Source organism: Micromys minutus, assembly GCF_963924665.1.
Source record: "Micromys minutus genome assembly, chromosome: 6".
Taxonomy (NCBI): Eukaryota; Metazoa; Chordata; class Mammalia; order Rodentia; family Muridae; genus Micromys; species Micromys minutus.
The window spans coordinates 71375604-71398233 of record NC_137975.1 but is presented as its reverse complement, the minus strand read 5'-3'; the positions used below and the strand labels follow the sequence as shown (position 1 = coordinate 71398233).

Here is a 22630-nt window from a genome sequence, read left to right as displayed (position 1 = left end):
CCATGAAAAAATCACCCAACTCTATTCTAGAACCTGAGGCCAAAATGCCCCAGTCAACTTAGCTTAGCTTCTGTTAAACTGCTTGCTTGTACAAATGTCCCCCTGCAGCTGCTGAGGATGATAACAGGATGTGGCTTTCCACTTTAAAATCCCCTGGATCTAAATGCTGAGGGCTTCATGGTGATCTGAATACCTGAGTATAGTGCCAGCCAGCTGGAATAACGACTTTCAGTTGGCTACCAACCGTGTCTGAGTGGTCATCTCTGGTGAGCTCCCTGTAACACTAGTTCCTAAAACAGAATTCAAAGGTACTGAATGGCTAGCTCAGTGGTTAAGTGTACCTGTTGTCTTCGAAGAGGACCACAGTTCAGTTCTCAGCACCTGTGTTAGGTCATTTACAACTACCTATAGTGTAACTTCAGCTCCAAGGGATCCAAAGCCCTTTTGTGGCCTCAGTACGCTCTTGTACCCACATGAATATATACACACCTATACACACAAGTCAAAAGATATCACAAAAGAAATTCATACACTCTATATGTTTTATGTATACACACATGCAAATGGGTATGTAAATAAACTCACTTGTTTTTCATGAGCTAAAATTTTATATTTACTTACTGGATTTTAAGTAATGTCTATGTGTGAATGGCACGGAGGTTCTTGTGTTCACAGAGTAAATGCTAGGTCAAGCCCTGGGTCCTTAGGAGCTTGTCAGTCTATAGAACCCATTTTTATGAAATATGCCATATATACTTTACAGAGAGTTTTGATGTCTTAAGCTTTATGGTGTACACAGATCGAGTTATCATTGGGAAATTTTTTCACCAAGTTATGCTATACTTAAATGTGCCTGAAATTGAGTGTTTGGGGTTAGACACTTGAAGTTTGAGTCTAGCTACCGAATTGTGTTAAAGTGAACTACCTTCTTGTTTCCCACAAACCATTACTCTGCTAGCCATTGTGGTCACAGAGATTGTACAGAATGGGCTTGCTGGCTCAGCACTGTCTCCTTCAAACAGAGATTAGAGATTAGGTATTGCTGTGTCTTGGATCTGCATACCCCAGAGGCCCGTGGGTTCTTGACTTTACCCACCTGAGCCCCAGGGAGACCTACTAGAACCTGGAAAGGTGGGGCTTAATGAACTGTCTTTACATCACTGCTCCTGAAGAGGGCAGCGAAGCCCTAGCCTCTTCCTCTCTAGCATGAGAAAGTTCCTGCTGTGATGACCAAATCAAAGGTTACAGAATGCCAGTCAGGATTCCTATACTATATTATATAGTAATGCATGCTTCCATACTCAGGGTTTACTAGGTTGTTCAGAATAACACATCACATTACTTCTCCATTTCAAAGTCCCTGAACCAATTTAGTTGAAGTTCTCTGTTTTCAACTAATACAATGAAAAAGAGGTTTGCAGCTCATGCCCAGCTTCTTCCCTGCACCCCACCCTGCCGGGTTCTGCTCAGCCCAGCTTTACAAAGCAACTTTCAATTTGGCAGTCGCTGTGCTGAAAGGAGCCCATCAAAAAGTAAATGACTTTTCTCGGGAGAACAATACTTCAGAGATCAGAGAAGAAGAAACACACTCAAAAGAAACAATTAGGAGGTCTATTCACGTGGTGAAGGGTAGGCCTCCAACTCTACACAGCAAGCTACTTCACCACCCTGCCTTCTGTTTCTTCGTTTATTTAAAGCAAGGAAAGAGGAAATCAGTGGAGGTGCTGGTGGTCCTACCTCCGGGGTTATTTAGGAAAAGCAAGCTAGCTGGCACGCCTCTAGACCTTCAAACAACATGGAGAACGGTAAGCAGTTTGGGAAGGTTGGCTAATGTCACCAAAATCACTCAGGGATTCAAACATTCCACAACCCACTGTGGAAAATGTGTTCCACTCATAGAAACAGGGAAAACACAGGAATCCAAATCTTGCAGGTACCCCCTAGGGGGCATCAGAGGATTGGTTGTACCTCAAAAGGAACAGCCAAAAACAGAATATGCAGGATTACTGAAAAGAGCAAAACACTAGGAGGGGTAGGGAAAAAACAAGGAAGTTTACATTAAAACTGCAAGAGTAACCATATATAAAGAAAATCACAATATATTCCATTATCAGCCCTATAGGAGGAAGTGCCTCAGGAAACAGAGGCAGGTAGTATATTCAATTAGTAAGATTTATAACTAGACTAGGTAGGTTTCTGTTTTGCTGTGAAAATATTATTTTACAGTAATACAATAATACAATAAATGTATTATTCAGGAGAAATATGCAATTTTGTTTATTTATTTACAGAGTAGAACATTCTTTGGCATTTTCGTAGACCTGATAGGACCAAGGCTCACAGACCTTTAGGGTCTGTGGTTCACTGACCCACTATAGTATCTATGAAGGATCTGCCATAGCCCCCCTAAAATGATGTCACCATAGCTTCTACTCAGCACTGAAATGCAAAGGCCAAGAAAACATCCCTTGCTGGGTCATCTCTTCCTTCCCAGCCAGCTCCCTGAGCCCAGGAGCACCCTTAGGCATCACACTCGTCTCCATTATAGCTTTAAAAACCACAGATAAAACTTATATATTCCTTCTAGAGGAATCTAAGGGCAAAATGACTCAGCTCCTCAGCTGTCTGCTCAGTGTAATCTCAATCCACATGGCCTAAGGGAGATCATTATTCTCTTTCAGAACGTTCAAGAAATCTGTCTATAGATTCCTCCAGTCAGCTTCAAGGACCTGGGAGAGGGAGAGAGGTGGAGAACAGCAGTGGGCTGAGTCTCCATAGAAGTTGGCTAATCTGGATAGCGACTGGGGAGCAAGAGCAGAAGTTCCCAGGTTGCAGATAGCAAGCTCTGTACTTGTCTGGTACCATGGTGACTGACAAGGAGAAGAAAGGCTGTGTCACACAAGCTGACTATCAAGAGGATGCTCTCTAGTTAGAATTGGCCCACTCACTAAAACAACAGCTAGATGATTGACAGGGTGATCAAAAGCATCGTAAAACATGACCACCTCCTAATGAATTATCTATTAAATAGTATTGTAGCATGTGCGTTATATAATGCAACATATAACACACACACACAATACACATTATAGTGTAGGTATATACATATATTCCACAGAGTACATATAATTCATTATGGCTAAGTGCTAAGCAGTGTAGTATGCTTCCATGAAGGCTTTTCCACAATGAACCTTTAAAATTTCACATGCAAGGCAAAGACACCATGCCAAATTTTTATTCTATTTTAAATCAAAAGCCCTCTTTCCAGTGAGGTGGAGATAGCAGCTTTTCTTGAACTTAGATGTCAATATTTACTTCCAGCAGGCATGACTCAAACTCCACAGAGGAAAGACAAAAGCTCAGGTTCGACTTTTGAAGTCAGTGATGAATGGAGGATGAAGCCTTTAAAGAATGACAAATGTAAAAAAAGCCACACGGCACATTCTGGGGACATTTTTACTTATTTGTTAATAAAGTGCGGTGTAAGGATTTTGCAGTCCTGACTGCAGACTGCATGTGCTGGTCGCCCTCCATGCTCACAGCTGACACACCATGTGTGCTGGAATGATTCAAGTAAATGTTTCTCATCAGTGTGAGGACGGAGCCTTCATTCGAAGCTAAACCCAGCCAATCTACAAACAAGCATGTAAACTTAAGCTGGTAATTGTGTAAAAGCATAGCCCTTCCAAATGGTTCGGTAGCATGGTGTGCCCAAGACAGAATCAGCAGTGAGACAAGAAATACAAAGGCAACGCTTAAAGTTATTCATGAACAGTAACAAACAGATCCTTGATCTTCAAAGGCTACTACAGTTCCTTGCCTGTTCAGGTTTCCTATGCCTATCAAGTATGGGCAACATTTACCTGCATTGGAAGTTGTAGATTACCAAATCCCCAACTAGACACTCTATGTGTCCTCCAGAATCTGTTTGACCCATATTAGTAGGTATAATCATGACATATACTTCTATTAATCAACCTGACTCTCTTGCCTATGTCAATATCATTGTGTTCTGCAGTTCAGCTAACGGGCACCTTATAGAATTTTAAGATTTCCTTGTAAGATATTTTTGCAAATAAGTACTTTCACCTATATTTTAGAATGCTCTCATCTTTTGGATTTTTACATTTATGTATTATATATGTAGTTTAGGTGAGGATGATTTGTCTGTGTATGTATCTATGTGTACACCTATATATGTTCCCGTGTATGTGTGGGCACACATGTGTAGACCTAAGAACAACTTAACTTGAAGGACTCAGTTCTCTCCTTCACCACAGAAGTTCCAGGAACTGAACTTAGGGATGTGCCCTTACCCAGCAAACCATCTCACGGGCCCTTATGTTCAGATTCAGTTATTTCCATACTATTAAACTGAGATTTGTGGAGAATCAGTGTCTTTATTATTATTTATCGATTCATAAAATGGTCTTTTCCCATTGTTTTGGATCTTTAATTGGGCTTAGTAATTTTTATTTTCCCATGAACAGATAACTGCAAGTATGGGTTAAATTTATTCAAAATAATTTCCTCATTTTGACACTTTATAAATAGTGAAATGCAATGTCATTTCTTTTTGTTTTCTATAAAAATGAAAGTATATAATATTTTATACAGGGCTATTATATCTCAAGATGTTGGTAGATATGTTATCACATTTGCCAGGCATTCAGCATATTTGCTAGAAATTTCTACATAATCTAGTCTTCTATGCATAAAGTTTCATGTCTTTCTGATATTGGGCCTTTTAACTTCTTTCTTGGTTTTCCACAAACAGTCGGAACTCATACAGAACTCTGCCAAAAAGCAGGATAGAAATAAAACATATGTCCTTTTACTAAATCTTCACAATAGAACACATTAGATTTTCCACCATTTTATATATACACACACACGCACACATTACATACACACACACACACACACACACACACACACACATACACACACATATAAAAATAAATGTGGAGAAGTAGAAGGGGAAAGAGGCAAGAGGAGATGAAGAGCAGTCAGAAGGCAGATTTGGGAGTCAACATGGAAGCTAACGTGTATGTTTCTCAAGGTACATCTCTAGCTTGATGAGGTTGTTATGATTATATCTAAGGGCCTCTATGGGTCTAATTTATTTTTTCAGGATGGGCAGTTTATATCTTCGTCCTCCGGTTGTAAGCTAATTATGTAGAGGGTTTGTGAATTGAGAATTTAACATATAAACCTGTTTGATAAGTTAATGGATGTGGAGTTATGTTTGAATGGAGCTATGGAGAAAGTGAGTTAAGTTCTCGGCTTGTAGAAGAGCAGCCAGGGTGAGTGGTTTCAGTGTGGTGGCCTGCAGCTCTGCACGGGAACTGGCAGCCAAAGATCTAGACTAAAAGAGAGACAGCTGAGAGGGCTGTTGGGGACAGTGTATACAAGCTATGGCCGAGATGGGCAGGCAAAATAAACCACTTGGGGAATGAACTAAGTAAGCAGGCAGCCATGGATTTTGTGATAGCATCTGGGTGATAGCTCCACACTATCACGGCTCCCACAAAGTGAGAACGTGATGCCCATAACATTTTACTATTTACCACAACGTATGTGTGTGTGTGTGTGTGTGTGTGTGTGTGTGTGTGTGTGTGTGTATGTGTGTGTGTGTGGTCTTCGGCAGGCTGTTATGCTGAGAGCTTTTTGTTTTTTTAAAGATTTATTTATTTTTATATATGTGAGTACACTGTGTTTTCAGACACACCAGAAGAGGGCACTGGATCCCATTTCAGATGGTTGTGAGCCACCATCTGGTTGCTGGGAAGTAAATGCAGGACATCTGAAAAAGCAGTCAAGGTTCTTAACTGTAGAGCTATCTCTCCACACCCTGAGAACTTTTAATATGGATTAATATTGAGTTTTATAGTATTTATGGCTTTGGAGTTTTGTTGTTGTGGTAATTATCTGATGACACAATATAAAGAAGGAAGAATCCATGGCTCACAGTTTTGCATGTTTCAGCCATCAGGGGCTGTTTACCACAGAGTGGCAAAGAAAGAGAAAATTTCGTATATGAGAGAGAGAGAGAGAGAGAGAGAGAGAGAGAGAGAGAGAGAGAGAGAGAGAGAGAGAGAGTAGAAACATGGACAGGATGAATGACTATGCTAACAGCTTCCTGCTTTTCCTATTATTCTACCAGGTCTCTCAGCCTCTTGGAACAGGCCCCTCCCACGTCCACCAATACTGCTCTCTGGAAATGACATTTCTCACACCCACATACTTAAGTGCATGTGTTCATGGTACACAGAGAAAAGGGGTGGGAAGGAGGAGGAAAATGATAGGAAAGAGGGAGGAAGAGAGAATATTATAGTTTCTAGGTAGGTCTCAATTTAATCAAATTGAAAGTAAAAATTAACTATGTTCCCCATGTTTAGTGAATAGATATCACTGGAGAAAAACAGTCTTGACTTAGAGCAGAGTCAAGATGTGTTATTGTTTTATGTGTTTCTTGGCTCTACATTAATATTTTGCAAGGGTCTTCTATACCTCTGTTTACTGGTAAACCTGTCTATAATTTTAAATTTCTGAATTGTCATAGTCAGGTTGGGATATCAGAATAATACAGGCCACGTGAAATTGCTGTAAAGAGTTTCTCCTTCTTTGTTATATATTTGAAAATTCTTCCAGAGATGTATAATGGTATTTACCCACGTTATCAGTTTTCATACCAACAAGGTTTTCTTTATAATGATCTTAACTCCTGAGAAAGCATGCATGCCCACAGCTATTATGTATCAGGAGTTGGTTTTGATATACACATTTTATTTCTCTAAGACACAGAGGCTGGGGATAGGGTTGGGAGACAGAGGGGTTAATTGGAAAATTAGGCAATGCCTGTGTAAGACAAAGTGTAAAACCTGGGCCTGGGGTGGCTTGGTTAGCAAAATGCTGGTCTTGTGAGAAAAAGAAGCTGGGTTTGAATGTGAAACCCCAGAATTTAGGAAATCATAGACAGAAGCATCCCTGGGGCTCACTATTCAGCCAGTCCAGCCTAGTTGGTGAACTTCAAGCCCATGAGAGATTTTGTTTTCTTTCTCTCTTCCTTCCTTTTTTTCTTTCTATCTTTCTTTCTTTCGATAGGTACTTTGCATGTATGTGTGCACACCAGAAGAGGGCATCAGATCCCATTACAGATGGTTGTGAGCCAACATGTGCTTGCTGGAAATTGAGCTCAGGACCTCTGGGAGAACAATCAATGCTCTTAACCACTGAGCCATCTCTCCAGCCTAAGATTTTGTTTTCAAAGATGGCATCCAACATTTTCATCTGGCTTCCATAAGTGTGTACACAGACACACACACAGACACACACAAACACACACAGACACACACACACACACACACACACACACACACACACACACACACGCACTCACGCACGCACAGACACACACCTCTGTGCATGCATACCTCCATGCATATGCAGACACTTGCATACATTAGAAAAGAAAAAGCAGAAGGCATGCAAGTTTGCAGGAAACACTGCAGATTAGATATCTGAGAGAGGAAGTAGATAAAGACCTAACTGTCAGCTCAAGAAACTTCTAGAAAACTTTAGAACAGTGGGTGATATACTTCAGAATGAACAATGGCTGTGGAAGAGTCCCATAATGGGCAAAAAGAGGTAGGTCCTACTATGCTCCTCAGGCTCAGTTACCAGAGGCTGCTGGGTGGTCACAGCCATGGCTTAAAGCTGATATACATTTAGAATGCACAAGAGCTGAAAGCCCTACAGAATCTACACTCCTCATGACTGGGCAGCAAGTTATTCTGGAAAGGAGATCAAAGCCATGCATTTCCACACAGGGTACACATTGTGATTTCTATTTCATGAGGACTTTCGGCATTTTAATCTAGAATTTAAAATTAACCAGCAGAAAAAGATTCGCAGCATACCTTCATTTTGCTTTCCCCATAACGCTGTATTCTCAGCAGCTCCTAGAGCTCACCTCTACAATGACCATTTTACTCTCCAGAAGATCTCCAAATAACTTATTTTCCTAAAGTTTATTGTTTGTCTCTTTCATATTTCATAGACTGTTGTTTTTACTCTTTCCTCTACTTAATAAGTTTCAATGTTTTCTACTCCCCTGAGTATAAATTTATACACCTGATTTTTTCCTTTATTTAAATATTTTTTCATTTAAAATATTTTGATCATATCCTTTACCCTCTTTCCACTCCTCTCAGATCTTCCTCACCTCCATACCTACAAAGGTCTTGCTATTTCTCTGTCTTTCAAAAACCAAAACAACGCCCCCCCCAAAAAAAAAAGAATCAAAAAGTGCAAACAAACAACAATGTAAGACCAAGGCCATCCCCAAATACAGGAAGTCCATTTTCTGTTGGCCATTCTTCCTGGGCATGGGGCACTGGGAATGGGACCTGTCTTGGAATGTGGTTAACAAACTCAGTTACGCTGCAGAAAACTGACTCATTTTCCCAGCAGGTGTCAGTTCTATTGTAAACAGCTTCTTTGTGTTGTAAATAGTTACTTAATTCTGTCTGATTTGAGCCTGTGCTGTTGCTGTTGTTGTTGCTGTTGCTGTTGTTGTTGCTGTTGCTGTTGTTCACTCTTGCACAGTCTCAGTAAGTTCATATAAGTATCAGTCCTGTTGAATCTGAAAGATGCTGTTTCCTTGAAATCAACAACTACCTCTGGCTCTTCCAGATCTTCTGCGCAGACCCCTGAGCCTTGAAAGAAGGGGTTTGATAAAGATGTCTCATTGGAGACCAAGTGCTCTAAAGTCTCTCTCTCTCTCTCTTCTCATTGTCTACTTACATGTTTCCATACAAATTCCTATTAACTGGATGAACAAGCTTCTCTGATGAGAGTTAACCAAGGCATATATTGATGGGTAAAGCAATTTGTCATTAGAAATCATTTTATTGCTACACTTCCTTGGGCAGGATCATACAATTTCTCCTAAGTAGACCTATGTAGTCTCAGGCTCTTGGCCACTTTAGCAGTGTCAGGCATGGGGCCCATCTCATGGACTTTGCCTTAGATCCAATCAAAAAAAAAAAAAAAAAAAGTGGTTGATTACTCCATAACAGCTGTGCAACTAATCTATCAGGATTGATACATGTGTGAACTCACAGCTACTGGGACAGCAAATACAAGAAAAGCACAGGTTAAAATCAGTTTTAGGTTTTAGGATTTGTAGCCCAATTACTGCTTTTGTCATCTAGTAGCATACAAAGTAACTTCCACCTCCATGAATGCTAGTTGGATGGGATATAGCATCAGGCTGGGCATCAGCTCTGTTTCTCCGAACTTGATGACAACAAAGTGTGTTGCCTTCAGGAGTAAGACCTTACCTATTGGGTTACAGAGAATAATCAACAGCTTTGACAACAATAGCCTATGGTACTTGGAAGTTTCCATGGGACCCTTTGGGCCAACAACTCAACAAGTTGCAACCCATTCCTGTCACTGGTGATTTTAATTGGTAGCATAAGAAGTCTAGTTAGGTCACTGTCCCATCCCTATCCCCATTATGTGATGACACCATTCAAATTCCTTTCATATACATATCTGTTTTAGGAAGTGTTTACAGGAGTAGGATTTCATGTGGCATTTCAAAGGCCTTTGTTGTTATTAGTTCCCACCCATATTCAAATCCTCCTCTACCCTTCCTTCCCACTTAATTCTTCAATCACCTGCCATCCCTCATATTCTTACCCCTTTTTCAACATAAGCATTTAAGAGTATACAGTCCCCTCGAAACACCTTTGCCTGAACACACACAGTTTGGTACCGCTGCTTAAAATGATTTTGTATTTTCAACGAAGTCATTGTCCCTCAGCTCTTAGATAAATAAGCATGATTCTAATTTCTCACTTGAGGGCATCTGCATATTCTAACCAATTTATTAGGGATTTCTTAGAAATGTCCTGAGGATGAAAAGCATAATCTGCACAATTCAAGTTAATTTGAAATTCTTGAGATTCATTTTGATCTGCATTCGATTCACCTTGATGAACATTTCACATACACTGAGATCTGTGTTCTCCTGTTAATAAGCATGGCCTTCCATAAACAATATACGGTAATGTTAATTATAGCATCTTTATCTTACTGGTTTCATCAAGTTTCCTACCCATTAGGACACAGTGGTCTTTAAATCCTCTACCTGCAGGACGGGTTTATTTGTTCTATAAGCTTTGCTTCATGCATTTCGCAACTTATGTTGGATTCATATATTTTTAATACCTTTATGTTTCCTGTGGACTTATTTTCACTACTAGTTATACCATTTTTTCCTGACAACATACTACCTTTCATTCTTATATTTCCTGATATTAATAACACCACTCATATATTACTAGTAGCATGTACAAGATATGTACTTTTCCAATTTAACTTTCAAGTATGCATGTTCCCCTCTTATATCTTATAAACAGTCTGTATCTGGTGTCATCTTACATTATTTGCTCTCAGAATCTGAGCCTTTTAAATAAAGTGCATAGTCTATTAACATTTATTGTATTATTAAGATTAAAATATCAATTAATTGGTTTTTATCTGTCTCAGATACATTTTGTTCTCAGTCTACCTTTTGTTGCTTCTGAATTAATGAAATATTGTTTAACAGCTCAATTTAATCTTTCCACTGGATTTCGAGCTACACAACTTTTATAATTTTATGCAAAATGAACTCTTAACACACTAAGGTTTATGTACATAAAAAATTACAGCAGAGGAAGTTTGTTAGAGTATCTTTCTTAATGTCTCCATGTATTACACTCCTACTCTTATACATTTCAAGCCCACACAGGTCATAAACTCTATAATAAAACAGCATTTTAATTTCAATTTACATAGTTACATGTCTTCAAATAAAAAAGTACATTTTATTTTATCTTCTTATAGTTAGACACTTAACAGTTTCCAGTGTTCTTCACTTTCAGAAAAAGCCCAATTTTTAATCTGCTCTCAGGTCTCTCCCATTTGAATAGCTTGCTCCTTATCTCATATTATGTATGTGTGCTAGCAAGAATCTGTCTTTTCAGCTATTCGACAGTTCCATATAATGCATTTCTATACGTCATTTCTAGGAAGAGTTTTATCAAATACAAAATTCTGCTGTTCACAGTTCTTCTTCTTCTTCTTTTAGTCCTCCTCCTCCCCTCCTCCCCTACTCCTCCTCTTTTTTTTCACATGTTGTCTTCTGGTCGTCTAGTGAGATCTCAGCCTACACTCTTATTTTTTGACTCTAATGTAAGTTCTCTTTCTTTGGGTGCACTAAAGGTTTTAATTTTAACTTGGATTTTAGAAGCTTTTTTGTCCCAAGGTATAATTTCCTTTGTACTCATCTTTCATGGGTTTCATAAGTTCCTTAACTGTGTGAATTTTTACCTCTATAAATTTTATTTTTTCTTCTAATGATTTACAAGTATTTTTCTGTTCCATACATTTTTCTCTTCTTTTGAGAGTCCTTGTGATACTTTAATAAGTATACTTTAATACACTTTTTGACCTCATAGGTCAAGTATTTACTATTCAGTTTTTTATTTTTAGGGTGAATAATTACATATTTCAATGCTAGGCCACATTGACTTCTACCTCAAATCCCATAAACCAAATTCTTTATTTTGACTACTGCACTTTTTAGGCTTTGTGGGTTTGTTTTATTTTTATACCACTTTAAATATTTTGAGGGTTTTCATTATACCTACAAGGAAATCTTTGCACCTGTTACATGTAGTAATTATGAAGGCCAGAAGAGGGCATTAGATGCCCAGCAACTAGAACACAAACAGTTGTGAGCTGCTATTTTGGTGCTGGGCACTGAACCCAAGTCCTCCAGAAAAGCAGCCAGTGCTCTTACCCACTGAGTCATCACTCCAACCTCTACCTTTTCTATCTTATCAGTGATATCTGCTTGGGTTGCATGCTTGCTATTTTTCTGTAAAGACTTCCCAAAAGTTCATTCATTACACTAACACTTTACACAGATTTTTATTATTATTAATTTCTGTCAATGTAATCGCTTTCTTGACATTTTCCCAATGTCTTTTATTTGACTTCTGTTCATAATCACATCACCACTGCCTTCCTTTACCCAGCATTTCTTGTCTCTGTCATACACACACATACACCACCTACCACCACCCCAACTGCCACTACCATCAACTACAGCAATTACTACTACTATTACTACTAATACTACTGCTATTACCTCCAAAAGTTCGATAATTTTCATGTCAATTTTAATATCTGGTTATCTTGGGTTCAATTTTCTTCTATATTTTCTTTCCTTAACTGTGGGTCATTCTTAGTTTTGTTTTTTTTTTTTTTTTTTTTTTTTTTTTTTTTTGATATAGTATTATTGTGTACTAGACACTGAGCAAGACTGTCAGTCTTCATAATTAAGACTTCTGTTCTAGTAGGTTGGCTCAGTTACACTCTGCAGTGACTGACAGCTCACAGCTCGGAACAATCCTTTTAGCTTTCAGTCAGTGCCTGGCTTTTATAACCAGGCGTTCTGGAAGCTCTGCACAGAGGCATTTGAATTGCAGCACAATATGACAGATCCCTAAACAAGTCATAAGGTGTGGCATCTTGCATGATCGGAGTCCCTCCCCCCTACACACACACAACCTATGGATTCTCATTAATATTCTAGCTGCCTGTTAGCACCAAACTGTTAACAGGCTAACCTTGGACCTCACTGTTCTATCTTACACTGGGACCAGCAGGTATTCTGCTACAAACCGAAGCAAACAAATGAATCTCACCAAAGCCCATTTCTTCACCCCAAAGATGAATTCCATCTACGTTTTTCCATGAGGGTCATCAAACAGGTATTTCTAGATGTTTTGATTATAACATTTAATCTAGATTTTTCTCATCATTATCTGCACTAGTCTGATTACATTACTGTGTCATATCAGAACCAGGGCCCTAGTGAGAGATTTACACCCATAGATGACAAAGGAACACCATCAAGTTTTTCAGTAGTTCAACAGAACAAAAGTTAAAATGAGCAGGCAAGTCTAAAGAAAATGTATTTGGTTAAGAAACTCCATTCTCCTACCTTGGCAAATTGTAAGAGGCCAAAGGCAAATTTGTGTCCTAACTCTGCAGTCTGATTTTAATCTCTACATCACAGAACCGATACTCATTGTGCAGACTCGTATGGTGGACATAAGTATGTCTTAAATGTAATGACTTTATTACCAAGATGGCATGTTCAAGATGCATCATAAAAGATGGTTTCTGTTGCTTTGCCTATGTGCTCCTACTGTGTAAAAAAAAAAAATGTGTGAGAATAAAATTTAAAAACTTTACACTAGAAATATATTACTCAATTCCACCCTGTTATAGTTTTATACACAAAAGAGTTCCCAAAGTCATACTCTCACTTTGTGGAAGCAGTAGAGAGAACTTGCACTACAGGCCCAGCCCACACCTTTAATTCCACTAAGGGGGGAGGCAGAGGCAGTGGATCTTCCTTCCTTCCATCCTTCCTTCCTTCCTTCCTTCCTTCCTTCCTTCCTTCCGTCCGTCCGTCCGTCCGTCCATCCATCCATCCATCCATCCATCCATCTATCTATCTATCTATCTATCTATCTATCTATCTATCTATCTAGTGTGTGTTTCTGTGTAAGTAAGTGACCTGTGTATGCCACTATCAGTAAGAGTCAGAAGAAGTGTTAGGTTTGTGGATCTGGTGATATAGGCAATTGTGACTTTGCCTAATATGGGTGCTAGAGAGCAACTCAGATCTCTATAAGAGCAGTGTGTGTTCACTCTTCATTGCTGAGCTCCCAAGCGAGAAGTTTAACTGGAGATACAGTAGAATAAAGGTGATCTAAACGAAGTCAAGGATAGTAGGGATAAAGGTCTAAGCAGGGATGGCACGGGGAGATAAGGAAGAGGAGGAGACTGGGGGTGGGTTACCAAGGCTAAGGATTTGTGGAAAGGCCTTATGGAAGCAGACTTGTTAGAAACACATAATTCTAAAACTAGATCTAACAGAATTATCCTGTATAAATGGACAGCACCAATCCCTCACGACTTAGGTTATGAAATGAGAACCACAGTGTAAGGGGCTGGTTATTTCCCTATGAGTCACTGGTCAGGGAAATTCCAGAAGTCTCCCAAGCAACAGGTTGGCTTCCATTGCCTTTTCTTACCCACCATAGCTACATGGTAAGAAGACAACCTTTGGCTGGAAGACAGAAAACAATTTCAAACTGTAACTGTCTCCTTCCTGGCTAGCGTTCACAGAGTCTAAGGTTACTTACTAGGTACACTTCCGGGAAATAAAAGCCATCCGCGGTTTTATTCAGCACTTGGATCTGAATACTAGAATGCCAATTTACCAGGTAGGATGCGTTTACTGCTGCACTGCAGGCATTACGGTTTTGGGGTAACTAACTGCTTTATGGTTAGATGTGACACCTGCTCTACCAGAGGGAAGTTCATGCTGGCACTTTAATTCTGGTCAAAAGCCCATGGCTAGACCATCCTCTTTTTGGTAGAAATTGCTGCTAAATGATCCTGTTGTCAATTTGCCTTCCAAACACTTACTATTATAGCCATAGATGTAGGAAGGTCGCAACCTGGCTCTGGGATGCTTTGTTTAACAGAGGGCAGCGGTCAATGATACTGATGAGAGACTGAGGGCTTGTCTGTAAATGAGACATACTGGGGCTGGGGAACTGGCTTAGTAGTTAGGGGTACTTCCTGTTTACCCAGAAGTCCCAAATTCAGCTCTCAATATGTATATTTGGTGGCTTACAAACCACCTGTAACCCCAGCTCCAGGACATCCAGCTCCCTCTTCTGGTTTCTATAGCAGGCACACACATATTTGGCATACAGTCATAAATACACACACACACATACACACACACACACACACACACACACACACACACACACATATTTAGAAAACTGCAGAATAAAAAACAAGAAGAATGAAAGAACCAGAAAATGGGGACAAGTATTATGAAATGCTATCTTCAAGACTGTGGCTGTCAAACTCACAAACACACATCTGTGGTTACCTGGAGAAGGCCTTCACATGATCAAATTCTGGCACAGACAGAAAACGAACCCTCTAGTACCCACCCTTTATTGAGGAGCTACTAATAGTTGGTAGTGGCTGGGTAAGGGAAAAGTATCCTTCAAGGGTGTGACCCCTGGGAGTCTCTTATGTTCCAGTGTATGACCCTCTCTGTGTGTATGGACAGGGCTAATTGGACTTAGTGGTTATCAAAACATACAAACATACAAGCAAGCAGCAAACAAATTGGGAAGTGATTGTGTCAGGACACAGAATGGAAGTCGGTAGGTCATCAGATAAGCAAATACTCATGTTTCATTGTATACACTCGTAATGTCTCAATAGTAAGAAAAACCTCTTTTTAGAGAAGTAACTTCTAACGTATCCAGACATGAGTATCATGCAGATGACTTAATATGTAGGAGATGGGTGAGAAAACTTCCTCTGTAGACTTAAATAATCTTCATTCTTTGTACAAATCCTGTTTAGTTTTTTTTTTTTAATATGAATTTTGCTTTCCTAGTCACTGAAGAAAGTCAAAGACTCTAATGCTCAACAACACGTGGGCCACAAAAAAAGAACATCTTATTTAAAGTAATGCATAAAATTACACCTATCAATGCTCAAGGAAGGGAGCAATTCAGCTTTGATCTCTCAGTGAAAGCAATGATAAAAACCCTGTCTGCCACCATAAATAACATTTTTTAAAAAAATATGTTAACTTATTTAAAAGAACATCAAACAAAAAGGGGAAACAATCAAAATACCTAGATGCATAATTATGAAATTAATTATGAGAGGTCAGGATTGAATTAGGCACAGTACATAAAGTATGAAATCACATCAGTCAATGTGTCCTTACCAGGGCTTCATAATCTTCTGCAACTTCTGGTATCGTCTGAAAAATTAAGAACACCCATGTGAGTTTTGGAGCTGTGATTTTTTTATGTAATAGACCTATCTAGAAGGAAATTCAGAATTAGACAAAGACGAGTAGAAACACTTATCCATCTAAAAACGTGAGCCAGAGTAATCATTGATGGTAACAGCGGTAACAGTCAGAAACCAAGGTGGCCATGTTCAATGGAGAAAGAAACCCCATGGGGTGAGTATGGGTGACTTTGCAACGGGTAAAGCTGTGGCAAAAGGACTAGACTAGAAGTAACTTATTTTCTTTCCTCAATAAAGTCCTCACGGACTGCAATGTCTTCATCTCTTGAGAGTGAGTGTAGGAACCGTGATAGTTAGGAAGCTAGGGGTGAGGCTCTGGGAGCTTGCCACAGGCAAACCGGGCTGATCAAAGGACACTTGGGCTTCTACATGTTTCATGTATTTTAAAATATTTTATGCTTACTCATTACAAGACTCTTACGGAACCCAGACTGACCTTGCACTTGGCAATAATCCTACCCTCTTGCCTCAGCCTCAAAAGTTGTAGGATTACTAAATCGAGAAAAAGAAATTTGGGAGGCGGGGAACAAACCTCCTAAGCTCAAGAAAAAAGAGGTAAAGACTAAAAAAGAACTCTAAATCTCTCGAAGCACCTCCTTTGCTTGTGGTGTACTGGACCACAGAACTGGAGCAAGCCATCCCATCCCTCAGCTTGCTGACTGTTCAGCGTCTATCCTTCCCTACAGCTGGTCACACCTCTCAGAAACAAACTGTGATGGCCCACTTTCAGTAGAAGGTGTGCTGGAAGTTCATCAGTGTTACGAACCAGCAAGAGGCACTGGGCACCTCGCTGCTCCAGTTAAAGCTGGTGCATGCTTAGCTCAAAACTCTGAGACTTGAAAAGTCCCAGGTCACCTGCTGTGTGACCCAGTGCACCACAGAAAAGAAAGAAGACATCCCCAGATTGTTCACTAGGTAAATCTTTGTGTCCTTAGTCAAGAGATGGGCATTTGGGAAGGGCAAAGGTCTTGACCTATGGGAGAAGACAGGATGAACCTCAGAATGCACTGCTTTGTGTCAGATCAGCCCATCAGCCTTTTTTTGTCTTTGTCCCTGTGCTGGTGACACTTCCTATTAAATAGTGCATTAAAAATGCGTCCTTCGACTTCAGGTCCCAGAGCAGAGCCTGGCCCAACCACCAGCCGGAAAGGCGGCTTGTACAGGCTGAGCTACTGTGACCAGGAACAAATCTTAGGAACATCTGTTCCCACCCGGAGGTGACTTCAGTACGCAGAGCAGAGCCTGGCCCAGCTGCCACCCGGAACCTGGGCTGCTGGGGAGTAGAGAGATCTCTGAGGAGTGCACACGGAAAGTGTACCAGGGACACAGACCAGATACAAGGGAAAGGCAAGAACATATCACTGACAACAAAATGGCAAGAGGAAAGAGAAAGAGTATATCCCAAGGAAACCAAGACAATCTAGCAACACCAGAACCCAGCTCTCCGATAGTAGCAAACATAGGAATTCCAAACACTCCAGAGAAAGAAGACACAGACCTGAAAACATGCCTCAAGATGCTGATAGAGTTACTTAAACAAGAAAGGGAGGAAAAGCAAAAAGATTCAGAAGCTTTTAAAGAAGAAACAAGAAAAACACTCAAAGAACTCAAAGAACGAGACGAAAACAGAACCAAGGAAATAAAGGAATGGAAGAGGGAAATTAAAACAGAAATTGACACAATAAAAAAAGCGCTAAAAGAGATAACCCTAGAGTCAGAACACCAAAAAAAGAAATCAGGAGTCACAGAAGCAAGCATTTCCAACAGATTACAAGAGATCGAGGAGAGAATCTCGGGGGCAGAAGACAACATTGCAAACATAGACAAAACAGCCAGAGAAGATGCAAAAAACAAAAAGCTCCTAACCCAAAATGTCCAGGAAATACAAGACACAATGAGAAGACCGAACCTAAGGATAATAGGAATAGAAGAGGGAGAAGAGTATCAACTAAGAGGCACAGTAAATATCTTCAACAAAATCATAGAAGAAAACTTCCCTACCCTCAAGAATGAGATGACCACGAGCATAAAAGAAGCCTTCAGAACTCCAAATAGGTTGGACCAGAAAAGAAATACCTCCCGACACATAATAGTAAAAACATCAAGTGCCCAAAGTAAAGAAAGAATACTAAAAGCAGTAAGGGAAAAAGGTCAGGTAACTTATAAAGGCAGACCAATCAGACTCACACCCGATTTCTCAGCAGAGACTATGAAAGATAGAAGAGCCTGGACAGACATCATGCACTCCTTAAGAGAGCACAAGTGCCAGCCCAAGCTGCTATACCCAGCAAAACTATCAATCACCATCGATGGAGAGACAAAGATATTTCAAGACAAATCAAAATTCACACAATATATTACCACAAACCCAGCACTACAACGAATTACAGGTGGAAAACCCAATACAAGGAGGGAAAATACAGCCTAGTAAAAACAAGAAAACTCCTAAACAAGAAAACTAAAAAAAGAAAAAAAACACGGACACAACTCAACCCAAAAAAGCAAAAATGGCAGGATACAGAAACAATTATTCCTTGATATCTATTAACATAAATGGGCTCAACTCCCCAATAAAGAGACACAGACTATCAGACTGGATACATAAACAAAATCCAGCCTTTTGCTGCATACAGGAAACTCATCTCAGAGACAGAGACAGACACTATCTCACAGTAAAAGGGTGGGAAAAAAACTTCCAAGCAAACAGCTCCAAGAAGAAAGCTGGAGTGGCTATTCTAATATCGAATAAAGTAAATTTCCAACCAAAAGTTATCAAAAAAGATAAAGAAGGACACTTTTTACTCATTACCGGGGAAATCTGTCAGGAGGAACTCTCAATCCTTAACATATATGCTCCAAATAAAAAATCACCCACATTCATAAAAGAAACTCTACTAAAGCTCAAAAAATACATTTCACCCCACACAATAATAGTGGGAGACTTTAACACCCTCTCTCACCAATGGACAGATCAGGGAAACAAAAACTGAACAAGGACACTGCAAAACTAGCAGAGACTTTGAACCAACTAGAATTAATAGATATATACAGAACATACTATCCTAAAGTAAAAGAATACACCTTCTTCTCACCACCCCATGGCACCTTCTCGAAAATTGACCACATAATTGGACACAGAACGAGCCTTCATCGATATAAGAAGATTGAAATACTCCCATGCATCCTCTCAGATCACCATGGTCTACGGCTGGTCTTTAACAACAACAAAGACAACAAAATGCCCACATACACATGGAAACTAAACAACACTCTGCTAAAGGATAGCAGGGTCAAAGAAGAAATAAAGAAAGAAATTAAGGATTTTCTAGAATTCAACGAAAACGAAAACACAACATACCCAAACCTATGGGATGCAATGAAAGCAGTATTGAGAGGAAAACTCATTGCTCTAAGTGCCTCCAAGAAGAAACTGGAGAGAGCTCACATCAGCAACCTGACAGCACAGCTAAAAGCCCTAGAACAAAAGGAAGCAGATTTACCCAAAAAGAGTAGACGGCAAGAAATAATCAAAATTAGGGCAGAAATAGACCAAATAGAAACAAAAAAAACCATTGAAAAAATCAACAAAACAAACAGTTGGTTCTTTGAGAAAATCAACAAGATTGATAAACCCCTAGCCAGACTAACTAAAGGGCAAAGAGAGAGTATAGAAATTAACAAAATCAGAAAGGAAAGTGGTGACATAACAACTGAAACTAAGAAAATTCAAGAAATCATCAGATCCTACTACAAAAACTTATACTCCACAAAATTGGAAAATCTGGAGGAAATGGACGAATTCCTAGACAGATACAAGGTACCAAAGTTGAACCAGGACCAAGTAAACCATCTAAATAACCCTATAACACCTAAAGAAATAGAAGAAGTCATCAAAAGCCTCCCAACCAAAAAAAGCCCAGGTCCAGACGGGTTCAGTGCAGAATTTTATCAGACATTTATTGGGGATATAACACCAATATTCACCAAGCTATTACAAAAGATAGAATCAGATGGAATATTACCCAACTCATTTTTTGAGGCTACAATAACCCTCGTACCTAAGCCACACAAAGACCCTACAAAGAAAGAGAACTTCAGACCAATCTCACTTATGAACATTGATGCAAAAATACTCAACAAAATCCTTGCAAACCGAATCCAAGAACACATCAAAACCATCATTCATCATGACCAAGTAGGCTTCATCCCTGGGATGCAGGGATGGTTTAACATAAGGAAATCCATCAATGTAATCCACCATATAAACAAACTTAAAGACCAAAATCACATGGTCATCTCACTAGACGCTGAGAAAGCATTCGACAAAATCCAACACCCCTTCATGTTAAAAGTCCTGGAAAGAACAGGAATCCAAGGCCCATATTTAAACATAATAAAAGCAATATACAGCAAACCAACAGCCAACATCAAACTTAATGGCGAGAAACTTGAAGCAATCCCACTAAAATCAGGGACTCGACAAGGCTGCCCACTCTCTCCCTACCTATTCAACATAGTACTGGAAGTCCTGGCTGGAGCAATTAGACAGCAAAAGGAGATCAAGGGGATACAAATCGGAAAGGAAGAGATAAAAACATCACTCTTTGCCGATGACATGACAGTGTACTTGAGTGACCCCAAAAATTCCACCAGAGAACTCCTACAGCTGATAAACAAGTTCAGCAAAGTGGCCGGATACAAAATTAACTCAAACAAATCAGTAGCATTCCTATACTCAAAAAACAACCATGTGGAGAAAGAAATTGGGGAAAAGGTACCCTTCACAATAGTTACAAAAGCTATGAAATACCTTGGTGTGACTCTAACTAAGGAAGTGAAGGACCTGTATGACAAGAACTTCAAACCTCTGAAGAAAGAAATTGAGGAGGATCTCAGAAAATGGAAAGATCTCCCATGCTCATGGATTGGAAAGATCAACATCTTAAAAATGGCCATCCTACCAAAAGCAATCTACAGATTCAATGCAATCCCCATCAAAATTCCAACCCAGTTCTTCATGGAATTGGAAAGATCAATGTGCAATTTCATCTGGAATAACAAAAGACCTAGAATAGCGAAAACCATCCTCAACAACAAAAAAACATCAGCGGGAATCACTATCCCTGACCTCAAGCTATATTACAAGGCAATTGTGCTGAAAACTGCATGGTACTGGTACAGAAATAGGCAAGTGGATCAATGGAATAGAATAGAAGATTCAGAAATGAGCCCTCATGTATATGGTCACCTGATTTTTGACAAAGGAGCAGTAAACATTCAATGGAAAAAGGACAGCCTATTCAACAAATGGTGCTGGTCCAACTGGCACTCAACATGCAAAAGAATGAAAATAGACCCGTTCTTATCTCCTTGTACAAAGCTCAAGTGTAAGTGGATTAAAGATCTCCACATTAAACCTGATACACTGGAATTATAAGATGAGAAAGTAGGGAAAACCTTAGAACACATAGGCACAGGAGAAAATTTCCTAAACAAAACACCAATGGCTCAAGCTCTAAGGTCAAAGATTAACAAATGGGACTTTATGAGATTGCAAAGTTTCTGTAAGGCTAAGGACATCGTCAAGAAAACAAAACGGCAACCAACAGAATGGGAAAAGATCTTTACCAACACCACATCAGATAGAGGCCTAATATCTAAGGTGTACAAGGAACTCAAAAAGCTCGACACCAGAGAATCAAATAACCCTATTAAAAAATGGGGTACAGAGCTAAACAAATCTTTTTCAGTTTAGGAACTCCGAATGGCCGAAAAACATCTGAGGAAGTGCTCGACATCCTTAGCCATCAGGGAAATAGGGAAATGCAAATCAAAACAACCCTAAGATTCCACCTCACACCAGTCAGATTGGCCAAGATCCAAAACTCAGATGACAGCAGATGCTGGCGAGGCTGCGGAGAAATAGGAACACTTCTCCACTGTTGGTGGGGTTGCAAGCTAATACAACCACTCTGGAAATCTGTCTGGCGATACCTCAGAAAATTGGATATAGTACTACCTGAAGACCCAGCTATTCCACTTCTGGGCATATACCCCAGAGACACTTTAATACACAACAAAGATATATGCACCACAATGTTCATAGCGGCTCTATTCATAATAGCCAGAAGCTGGAAGGAACCCAGATGTCCTTCAGAAGATGAATGGATACAAAAATTGTGGTACATATACACAATGGAATACTACTCAGCCACCAGAAACAATGACTTAACCAAATTCTTAAGAAAATGGCTGTATCTAGAGAAGATCATCCTGAGTGAGATAACCCAGTCACAAAAGAACAGACATAATATGCAGTCACTGATAGTGGGATGCTAACCCCAGAGGCTTGCACTCCCCCAGAAACAACTCACAGACTGTATGAAGTCCAAGAAATAAAGAAAACAAAAACTATACATATATTCACAAAACAAGAAGACTTTGACTATTTCCATGTTGCGTTTTGTTTTGCATGTTCTTTACGCTTATTGCAACTAGTACGTTTTCAATGCATACTGTCAAGCCCTTGAAAAAAATCAAGTACCGACTAAAAAAACATATTCACATGGTTTTATGTAAAATTTATTTTAATGTCTGAAAAAACAGTACTGACAAAAATGTATAATTTTAAGCA

The 22630-nt window shown here is 39.5% G+C and overlaps 1 protein-coding gene across 1 annotated transcript in view; it reads right to left on the bottom strand.

The window, feature by feature from the left end:
- The window catches only part of ELMO1 (engulfment and cell motility 1), a 318208-nt gene extending 302271 nt beyond the window's left edge, over positions 1–15937 (bottom strand). The window contains exon 1 of the mRNA XM_080918030.1: positions 15908–15937. Within this exon, the coding sequence (XP_080774156.1) occupies positions 15908–15918 (11 nt within the window). The 5' untranslated portion in view covers positions 15919–15937. The remainder of the gene's footprint in view (positions 1–15907) is intronic.
- Between the last annotated feature and the right edge of the window lie 6693 nt (positions 15938–22630).